Source organism: Sinocyclocheilus anshuiensis, unplaced genomic scaffold (genome assembly GCF_001515605.1).
Source record: "Sinocyclocheilus anshuiensis isolate Anshui unplaced genomic scaffold, SAMN03320099.WGS_v1.1 scaffold260, whole genome shotgun sequence".
Taxonomy (NCBI): Eukaryota; Metazoa; Chordata; class Actinopteri; order Cypriniformes; family Cyprinidae; genus Sinocyclocheilus; species Sinocyclocheilus anshuiensis.
The window spans coordinates 605,515-617,044 of record NW_015557134.1 but is presented as its reverse complement, the minus strand read 5'-3'; the positions used below and the strand labels follow the sequence as shown (position 1 = coordinate 617,044).

The window sequence follows — 11,530 nt, the reverse complement described above, 5'->3', positions numbered from 1 at the left end:
TATCTGCAGCTGTCAGCGATTCACAGTCCCGCTGTGTGGAATGAGTTCTGACTGAAAAACACATCGGCGATGACCTACAGCCAATGAGAGAGCACGATACAGGGCAACTGGAAGTTCGGGGAGGAGTTATATGAAACGTAGTTTGCGGACCAGTGTTGCCAAATCCGCGATTGCCGCCAGTTGTTTTTCATGTCAGCAGATTGAAGTGACCCCAATAAGTGATATTTAGGCCCTGGAATGTGAATTGTACCAGGAGAACCCCGCCAAAAAATGTGTATTTTACCCCCGAACACGATTTTTACCGGGGGACCCCCTCGAAAGCAACTGGGCTATTTTCAGGCTAGTTTTGAGTAGTAATTGGGCGGGTTTTGTAGTGAAAACCTGGCAACCCTGCACCAGACAGAGCTGTCGGCGATTCTTCCTATTGTAAAGTCATGCAGTGTGTAACCTCCTGTCGTCGTTCCATCGTGCAGTGTGAAGACAGCAACAACTGAATGCTACCCCAGATAGTCATTCAGTGTGAAACCAACAGTGATGCGACATCTTTGAAAATCGTTCACTGTGAACTCGGCATAAGGGTCAATGTAGAAAGTCTACGGACCGAAGTAAGGCAAGCCTCCGCTGTAACTTTACCTGTGGGTGTTGCAGTTGGACAGTGTTACTTTATAAAAATGAGTGACTTTTAGACTTTTAATATCATATTTAGTCATAGTTGCGCTGTTTTATTTTTGTAATATCGATTATTTTCTCATCCAATTCTAACTGAAAAATACATCGGCGATGACCTACAGCCAATGAGAGAGCAAGATACAGGGCAGCGGGAAGTTTGGGAAGGAGTTATATGAAACGTAGTTTGCAGACCAGACAGAGTTCTTGGCGATTCTTCCTATTGTAAAGTCGTGCAGTGTGTAACCTCCTGTCGTCATTCCATCGTGCAGTGTGAACACAGCAACCACTGAATGCTACCCCAGATAGTCGTTCAGTGTGAAACCAACAGTGATGCGACATCTTTGAAAATCGTGCAGTGTGAACTCGGCATAAGTCTCTGAGAACCTGACACCTTGTACTTCTGGAGACTCCAGGTAGGTTGCAGTTTTGGAAAATGGTGGCACTGGAGACTAAATGGTTCCTGGTGATTTCACACCTAATTCTTCACCTTAATTCCTGATTATTTTGCAGTTTACATGCATATTTTCTTCTCTACATGTTTTTGACTGACCCTGCTGACCCACTGAGCATTTTGCTGTCCAATGGTTATATGCATTAACTTTGCAATTTCTAGTATTGTATTAGTTTTGAATAGTTCTCATGGGCATTTAATAATTTTTGACTTTCCGTCCGAGTTAAATCTCTTTTTTGGCTCATTTTATCTGTAAAAGAAAATCTGCTTAATAATTATGCAATTATATAGTTGGGTAAAGCTGGCGCTTATAGGTAGCCTATAAATGCCCCGTTTTTTTGTTCTGGTTTTATCTAAATAATTTTTAACAACATTGGATTGTAAATTACATAATTTTAGTAAAAGTCAATGACTGGGAGACTTGAATGTTTTATTTTAAATCTGTTATGTACATTTGAAAAACAGCCACGGGTAAAATTTACCCCGTGGCGGTTCTAGTGTTAAAATATAACACAATATAAGCTTATTGTTTACTGAACTGTTGTGTAAAATCAAATTTGCACCTTATAGCGAACAGTCTATGAATTGCACTCATGTTCTTCGTGCCAAAAACAGCACTCGTGTGATATTGCTCTCACTGCTCGTGTGATATCGCTTATCATATGATATAGCCTAAATAATAGACAAAAACTCAAAGGGGCATTTTCGCCCCAATATCTTGAATTTTAGGGCATAACTTCGTTTATGGAGTTGTTGTCCTACATATTTGTCGACAGTGAACTGTATGAAATAATATAAGATGACGTGCAGGTCTGGGGGCGGGGCCAATGCGTTAACTGCGTTAAAATATCTTAATCGCGTTATTTTTTCTTAACTAATTAATTAAGTTAACGCGTTAAACTGACAGCCCTAATATATATATATATATATATATATATATATATACTGCAACCTACCTGGAGTCTCCAGAAGTACAAGATGTCAGGTAGCTTTAATGTACTTTAGATCAATTTAATGCATCCTAGCTGAGTAAAATTCTTTTTTATCTTAAAAAAAAATCTTAGTCAATCCAAACTCCAAACTTTTGAGCGGTAATGTATACTAATTGTTTTAATTATAAAGCATGAGCTGACCTGATTAGGTTAAAAGATTTGTCATTGTGAAAAGCACAGTGAATCACATAATCAAACCCATAAGCAGTTCTGTTTAATATAAGCAAGTGATAAAATATAGATGTTAGTGTTTGTCTTACATTTTGGAAAATCTGCAGACTGCCACCTGGTCATTTATTTGGGATTCCATGCAAAGAAGATAAACACTGACAAAGGGGGCCAGGTGGTACAGTGTGCAGAAAGAATTATTAGTTCTCATCATTGTTTAAAGACGAGTTATCATTATCTTCTGTTCAGGCTTCACGTCAGCCAACTGAGACCGCACACCTAGAAAATATCCAGCAGTAGCATAGCTATAATTCTTGATCACGCTTCAGGCAATGAATATCCTGTATGTTTATATTTTTAGTTAAGCTTTTTGTTTAATAGACGGTTTGTTAGTTATTTTGGTGGCTGACAAGATTGACAGCCTAGGGAGTGCAGACTCTCTGCTGCTAATTGCAGCTCCAAGTGTTTGATTCACTGTTAATTGAGGGGAGAATATTATCATCAACCTCATACTTGCACCTTTAGACTATTAATTTATTTGAGCGTGATTCACCAAGTGAATATGCAGTGCATGAGCACTCATTTCTGTACATGTGATCCTCTCTCAGTAGAGGTTGAAAGCAGGACTCATACAATGTAATAGATCCAGCTGACCAGTTAATGTTCATGATGTTTAAGAAAGTAAAAGGTCTTTCAACAGATCTAACAGGACAACAGACAAATGTATAACTTGCTTGGAATTTTGTCATGGAAACATATTTTAGCTCATGTTTCTACACTGCAGAGAATGCTGAATCAAAGTGCCTTAATTGTGCCGTTGCTATCAGCCGTCTCTCACCTGCATTTATGTTTATGAGCATTCCTTGCAATCTGCCGTTTTTCAGACCTCTACCATAAAGGTGAGAAATGAAAATGCTTGTTCTTTTGTAAATATGTTCCTGTGGTACCAAACGAGTGGTTAAAAGAGGGGGAGAGATTACAGTCTTAACTACAGGGAGATGCCAAATCAAATATACACAGAAGAAATTACACAGTGCAAATTGATATTGCCTTATCTTTAGTCACACTTTTATTCAATTTGTCTACCTTTGACTAAAATACATCTTTCCATTACAAATTTCTCCTTCACCTACAACCATATTTTGTGTTTGCATGATCATGCATGCATTTTTGATACATTTCTCACATCCTGTTCAACTGCATTGTGCTGTTAACTTCCCGTTTAAATGAATGTTGTGATATTTCTGACATTATTTGATGGATTTTTTGTCACACTCTCGGAAATAAATATACAAAAGCTGGTTCAAACAGAAGTTTCTCTTACAGTCTTTTTCAGCATTTATACTCGTATTGGCCTTGTCAAGCTCCATATTGCAACTCAACTTCAATTTTGCTATGATAAATAACTAATGCTACCTTGCAAGCTAAATTTGCAAATTTGTTAGTAGTTTAAAGCTGCAATGTGAAATTTTGCCCTAGCAGCAACAATCAGAACAAAGACTTGGAGGAAAGTCAGCCTATGAATGGCTTATTTTTAGACGTATTTGCACATATTTGGGTAAAGAAAAAAAAGTTTTGATTTTAATGTTTCAGCTGCATTTGGGACAAACAGCACTATGTCAGTCAGACAGTCTGACCATCATATATAGTGGCAGACAATTTAATTTATTTTATGGGTATGTAGAAAATAACCTGAATGGATAAGAGCTTTGGTGCACTCTTCCCAGGAAACTACACATCAGTATTCAGAACAAATATAAACAATTTTTCTAATCACACCATTACTCATGAAGATATAAATTCGGTTTCATGGTAGTACTAAGGCACAAACATCCCAGAGTTTTTACATGAATATCAAAGGAATATGAAATTGTATGGCCTGTTTATTGTTTATTTCTTTCTTGTGCAAACATGTCAGTTGCTGTAAAATCTACATGAACACCAATGCAATGATAATGTGCTTTTCTCTCTTTGTAAGTATCTGTGCGACCCACTGTCATCTCTTACTGTGATTTTATCTCAACAGTGTTCATCAGTGGCAACTAATGCAGCTTTGAATGCAAAATAAAATAAAAATTAATCAACATCCAAGCACCGCTGTGACTTAAATTCAAAATTAATATTAAAAACAAACAAGAGAGAAAAGGAAAAAAGAAGCTACAAATGAAAGAGATGGCTTATTCTCTAAGATCTTGTATAACTCGGGCCTTTTTGTCCTTGCAGTAAACGGGCTGACGTTTTGCATTAAATTTGCATTCAATTTAGATTCAGATTTGCATTAAATTCTTTGGGTGACCTTCCAGAAGACATAATACCACAGAATATCAGACAAGCGCATTCATTAACATTTCTTTGTGCTAACACATAAGTTTCAAAATATGAATGGCAAAGAATAACTCAACCCAGACTCATTGGAAACATGTGCCTGTGGCGACATTTCTTCAAAATTACAATACATTGCTTCTTGCAACACTTTCGAAGTAAAATGTCCAGTGAGTGGAGCTAAAACTGCATATGAATCTGGCAATGTTTTATTGTTGTAAGTAACACGGCAGTTCGGAATTAAATGTCTGGTGTGTGGCACTAAAAGGTAATGCTCTATCATGACTAAAAATAATGTAACAGTTACACTAAACACTACCCTAAACTAATGGCATTTACAAGAGTAAGCAAAAAATAAAAATGCTTTTTTAAAGCAACCATGTAATTTTAGCTTGTGTCTACAAGTTTTGAGCTGTTTTATTCCAACTTATACCCAAGCACACCACAAGTGCAATGCTGTACCAGGTGAGCTACTAAGCAAGTTTACTACACCAGAAAAGCCTAGATGTGGAGATGGGTTTGTGATGCAAACGTCAAAATGTATATATATATATATATATATATATATATAATTTTATTATGATATGAAACGTCCAATTTTTCTTTCAATAATGTTTTTTAAAGTTTTGCAAGAATTTCGTGATACTAAACTTTTTATTAGTTGCCATAGCAAGTGATTTTAATATAGGATGACTTACTTTTTATAAGATTCGTAGTTTATTCTTACTTTTGGAAACTTAATCGTTTTATAATAATAATAATTATTATTAGGGCCCAAGCCAGTAAGGCGCAGGGCCCTATTGATTTCCTAAGGATTATTATTTTATTTATTTTTTTTTTTTTTTAAATCATGCACTATGCTAAAATTGTTCTGAGGTCATAACAGTTTTGTACAAGAAACCGCATGAAAATGAGTCTTTATTAATTTATAATTTGCCCTTTAATCATAATTTTCAAAGGGAAAGGGAATAAAAGTTGTTGGTTTTTTATTGTCTCTAGTGGTTTTTTTTTTTTTCAAATCAGTCTAGGTTGCTAAAACCTCTGATTAATATGTCTATCATCCAATTAGTCAAAAAAGAATGATTGTTTTCAAAAATGGTTTCCAAACAATGCTACCATCTACTATTGGTTGGTCAAAACAAATAGCCCCACCCCAAACTTGTGCCATTGGTTGAGTCAATGTTGCTATGCAGGAAGAGCTAATTTGAAGCTAATCTCAAGCAAATGAGTGCCCTTTCCAGTTTATATTCAGTTGTATTTGCATTTTAAACTAAGATAGTAAGCATTGTAACATTTTAAATAGTATACATTTCCTAAAGGCTCTAAGTTATTTACCCAAATGACTGCTTATCAGATTTTTTTTTTTTCTGTAACCATGTTCTTTTTCTTGTAGGAATGAACCTGAGCTGATGACCACATATGTTCATATTATGGCATTTTTATAGCACCTAATGTAATGTTTGAGTAAACAGATGACACGTGGAGTCCTGACTGAACTACTCTGGAAATTACTCTGACTACCTGAACAAAAATCTCCAAACTTTCCTGTTTCAGAAGCTAACAATGTTGTTCACTGCCCTGCGCTGGGTGGTACTGGTGGCCTTCATCGCACTGACTATTTGTGGAAACGTGCTGGTTTGTCTGGCTGTGGCCACCAGTCGGCGTCTGCACCAGATTAGTAGCTGTTTTATACTCTCACTGGCTGTGACAGACTTGCTGCTGGGTTTGCTGGTACTTCCACTCTCTGCCATGCTGGAATTACGCAATGGGAGATGGCTTCTCGGGGGTGTTTTTTGCAATATCTACATCTCTCTGGATGTGATGCTCTGCAGTGCTTCAATCCTCACCCTACTGGCCATTAGTGTTGATCGTTACCTTGCCATTTCTAACCCTTTCTGCTATCCCAGGAGGGTCACACCTCGTCGGGTGGGGATCACTCTGACTGCGATCTGGACGTGCTCTCTGGCAGTGTCCTTTGTGTCTATTAACCTAGGCTGGAACGCACCTGACTTCAGAGTACAGAACCTGGACTGGGACATGTGGGATGAAGGAGAGGAAGGCAGGACCTGCCGCTATGAATGGAATAATAATTATGTGCTGCTGAAAGCCTTTTTAATCTTCTACCTCCCTCTGCTGGTCATGTGTGGAATGTACCATCGTATATTCTGTGTTGCACGTGAACAGGTATGTTTCTCCATTAAGTCAATGACATGACAATGATTGCGAGGTAGGTAAATGAATAAATTAATAAATTAATTAATTAAATTTAGAATAAGGTTTATTATTATCTCATCTGTACACCCAGTACATCTTTTCCCTCAGAAAAAGAAAGATGCAATGTTCCCTTTATCACTCTCTCTTCATGTCTCACTTTTAGGTGCGGCGTATACGTGCAACCACTCCTTCATTTGCGCAGGCTGCAAACGCAGTTGCCACTGCACGGGAACACAAAGCCACTGTGACCCTGGCCGCAGTGCTTGGTGCCTTTGTCATTTGTTGGTTTCCCTATTTCACCTACTTCACATGCATGGGTATGTGGGCAGAGACCCACCCAAACAAACTGACCCACTCTATTGTTCTTTGGTTGGGATACCTCAACTCTGCTCTGAATCCTATTCTTTACCCAGCCTTAAACCGGGATTTCCGTCGGGCATGCGGACAGCTGCTCTGCTGTAGACGTAGCAATCAGGGGGAACTGCCGTTTGTCCACCCCTTTTAAATGAACAGATTCAAATATTTTGCACCAGTAATGAAAACTCACCTGGACTGACCTGAACTCATCTCACACTGCAGTGAATACATATTTCATCAAATATGCTAAAAAAACATTGATAAGAATGGCTTGCTGGAGATTGATCAATGACAATGAATAACAATATCAGACTCAACAATATACAAATGTAACTTAAAATTCCTAAATGTATTATGGGTAAAAAATACATAATACTGTTCTGATAATGTTCAGGACATGACTTTTGCATAACCTATAGAATCTATGGCTATGCTGTTCTATGCAATACTTAAAAAGTATGTAAGAAGAATGTAAAACCACCCGTTTTCAGTTTGAGAACGTCCTTGTTATCATAATGCAGTATATAGAGTATGATAAAATGGTTGCGTCTCATTTAAAGGATCTCTGGCAATGTACATTTTTCATATAACATGAAAACTGTAAGAATTTGTAAATCACTTTAGGGTTATTATTACATATTACATTTCCTGGAAAAAGAATGAAGTTAAAGTGGAGAAGCATGTATGGACTGTTTAAAATAGTAATTTTTAAAATCAGATAAAAATATTTAATTTGGTGCAGCCCTATTAAAAAAATCCATATTAAGCCATATTAAGAAATTAACTGCAATGCATAAATTCTGGTTGATGAGGAGATAAATTAACAAAGTCACAATACCTCATTGCATAGTCAAACCAAAACACATTTAACACAAATGTGCATTTTATGTGTTTTCTCATACTACTAGGAGTCTTCCTATGAGTTCCTACCTAGTTAAGGGTTTTAGCTTAGAATCTATTAACAAAACTCTTAGGAGCAACACACACACACTCACTCACTCACATACATACAATACATACAGTCAGACAGTAAGAGAGAGATTTATATATGTATTACAATATATTATATATATTTTTTTGCACATTAGAAGTTTTTACATTCATTTTCATACATTTAAAATATTTTTCGAGAAGTAGCATCGTATAACGCTGTAGTGTTTCACAATGTTGTCTGGGTACTTAATCAATTACATACATTTTCACTAGTGAAAAGCTGTGAATGATTTCAAAAATAGTGTTGCCCTTCTGCCCATCACTGAAAGTTGAATAAAAATAGATTGTAACTGCATGGCAATAATGCACAGGAATTCATCTCAATCCTGATTGAACTAAACTGTAAAATGTCATTTTTTCTGGAATGTGATTAAGTATTCTGGGTAAGCTTGCACATCATTGAAGACCACAAACATGGATGGGTTTTTAGTTTTATCCGTCACACTGTCATAAAGATGAACACCTTTTGAACTCCTTTTTGGAGGAGTACGAAGGCCTTTTTTTCCTTTAGTGAATTCACCAACAAGCACTTTGGCGAGGTACATGCGTTTATGTCCGTTGGCATCATCTTTACAGTAGCCTTTTGCTGAGTAACACGGGTCCACAGCAAAATATGTACCATTCCCATACATGGCTCCTAAAAACAGAAAAAAATTATCCTAAACACAAACACAACACTTTTTATTTGGAAAAGATGATGGTACATGTTAACTATACCATTCATGCCAGCGAAGCTGCGATTGAACCCCTGATTGTTTATCTGATCGGTCGTATGAGGGCCAGTTCCATGGAAGAGACGCTTTTCATTGTTTTTGTGCTTGTTTTTGTCTTCCAGTTCCTCCTTTTTGATCATGTAGTTTCTCCAAAGTGCGCAGTTCTGGACTCGTTCAATCTGTGCAGAACACAAGAATAAACATTCTGCCTAAGCAATCATTACATGACGGTTCAAAATTACCGTGATTAGTTGTATAAGTTTGGGTCAAATATACATGTAATAGATGTACTTTAATGATGTTGCTGGATAGTCCAGTTTTTCTAAACTCTTTTTCCACATCTGTAAATTCCTGTGAGCCTGCTTTGAGTTCTATAAGAACAACTGACTGTCCTTTCATGTCCTCCCAGTTTGAAGGCAAAGAAGCTGAAAAAGTAAAATAAATAAATATTTGTTTTGGTGACCTTCTATTTATAACTGCGATGTTTCATATGCATTTGTATTTCTCACCTTTCAGTTGTACTCTCTTTAATTCAATTCGTTTTCCTCCTCTTGTGGCCACTTTGTAAACTATGTCTGCATTATACACTTCACTGTTAATCTTGATTTGCACAGAAGTCGTTTGGGAGTTGAAGGCTTCTTCCAAGTCGCAGTTGGTGAAAGGATCAAATGGTTTAAATTTGCGACCACTTTGATATTGCCATTCAACTGTACTGCTGGTCAATATTGCCACCCTTTTTCGGTTTTCAATCCTTTCCACTTTGCGGATAATTTCCTGAATACGACTTTCTGCAGTGTAAACGAATGCTGTCAGGCCCTTCAATGTGATGAAGGAGTCTTGTTCTTTCTTCTCAATTATGACATTTACTTTGAGCTCCTTTTCCATTTTCCTTAGCATTTTTAATTCCTTTTTGGTGAAATGAGCAATGACTGGATCACAGATTGTTTTATTAATTTGCTCCTTGTTAATCAAGCTGTTGATGATGGGACTGGCCTTACTCAAACACTCTGTTGTCTCACTACATAGTTGAAACACAGCAGGCTCGATTTCTTTAAACAAAATGTTTTCACCTTTTGTTCAAAATAATTAAATAAATAAAAGGTTAAAAGTATAATATAGTCAGACACAACTATAAAATTTTTTTCATATTCCTTTCTTTTTTATTTACTGACCTTTAATCCTGCTAGTCAAGCTTTCCTTTGACTTGGTACTTTTTAGCATGCTTTGATGAAAGTCAGCCAACATACTTGACTGGAATAGAAGGAACTCCACATTTTTGACATGATCTGTTTTTTTCCTTGCAAATTCTACAACTGCACTGATCATTGCATCTGCAACATCAGCTGGATTAGCTCCACCTTGACCTTAAGGATCAATTAAAAAAAAAATGTAGTGATTTCAATTTGCACTGAAACAAAAAAACACTGAAACAGGGATTTCAATTATATGAAATATTAATTACAGCAAGATGTCAACAAGCACAACAATTTAGCTAGGTAACTACGCACATGCACACTGCTGGTTTTATCATAAAAAAAGCATCACCTGTGCCTAGAGCCGGGAAGGCAACAGAGGAAAATTTCCAATTCTCACATAGCATCAGAACAGACAAAACTTTTTGATGAATATCAGCTGGACTACTACATCCAACAATGTGTATGATTTCTTTACATGGGAGATTGCCAGATGAGGTCACAATCTCTGTTTCCTGATCATTTGCTTTTCTAGCTGTGGAAAAATACACATACTAATGATCAAAGGTTTAATAGACCTCTCTTAAACTATTTATCAAAACATTAAAAGTTTGTAAATTAGACAAATGGTTGACACACCCATTTTTGATAATTCCTGTTCTACTTGTAATCCAGCACCATCTAAAATTGCCTTGGATACCCCTAGATAGCAAAGAGACATTGGCAGTTGCATTATTTTCTCAGAAAAAGCATGATTATAATGAATTTTAATTTAAAGCAAATTCTCAATTGAACTTAAAGGGGTCATATGACATTGCTAAAAAGAACATTATGTTGTGTATTTGGTGAAATGCAATGTGTTTATGCGGTTTAAGGTTCAAAAAGCATTATTTTCCACACACTGTACATTATTGTTGCTCCTCTATGCCCCGCCTTTCTGAAACGTGTCGATTTTTACAAAGCTCGTAAACATTATTTTCCACATACTGTACATTATTGTTGCTCCTCTATGCCCCGCCTTTCTGAAACGTGTCGATTTTTACAAAGCTCGTCGGTCTGAAAAGTGCTTTGTGATTGGCTGAATACCTCAAGCGTGTGACGGAAATGTTACGCCCCTTACCATACTGATGCCGTGTCCCGGCACAACCAGACAACACCAAGAAAACCCATTACAAACGAGGCATTTATTGCATGCAGTGGGGACATAATTACTGATTATAATGACTTATACTGTCTTTTTACGCGTTGCGCTGCGTATCGTGCCGTGTAAACATAAAACCATGTCTGCATTTGTGATCAGAGAAATGACAAACAAGCGCTACTCTACACTGCTCAAAACTCGCGTTTGAATCGTCAGTGGCAAATTCTTTATATATAAAAAACGTACATACAGTCTGTGAGTCAGAACAGCCGGCATTGTAGTCTACTCTCCCAGGATCAGGAAACAGTCCTCCATAA

The 11,530-nt window shown here is 36.8% G+C and overlaps 2 protein-coding genes across 2 annotated transcripts; one reads left to right on the top strand and one right to left on the bottom strand.

Annotated features, from left to right (window-relative positions):
- Positions 1 to 6,165: 6,165 nt before the first annotated feature.
- LOC107678001 (histamine H2 receptor-like) lies at positions 6,166 to 7,338 on the top strand. The gene is made up of 2 exons (XM_016473085.1): positions 6,166 to 6,786; positions 6,980 to 7,338. Exons 1-2 carry the CDS (start codon positions 6,166 to 6,168, stop codon positions 7,319 to 7,321), a joined length of 963 nt encoding a protein of 320 aa, XP_016328571.1. The 3' UTR covers positions 7,322 to 7,338.
- A 920-nt stretch (positions 7,339 to 8,258) lies between these two features.
- On the bottom strand, positions 8,259 to 9,764 carry LOC107677961 (poly [ADP-ribose] polymerase 14-like). The gene is made up of 4 exons (XM_016473040.1): positions 9,389 to 9,764; positions 9,171 to 9,304; positions 8,884 to 9,058; positions 8,259 to 8,803 (listed from the first exon to the last, which is right to left on the bottom strand). Exons 1-4 carry the CDS (start codon positions 9,762 to 9,764, stop codon positions 8,517 to 8,519), a joined length of 972 nt encoding a protein of 323 aa, XP_016328526.1. The 3' UTR covers positions 8,259 to 8,516.
- Between the last annotated feature and the right edge of the window lie 1,766 nt (positions 9,765 to 11,530).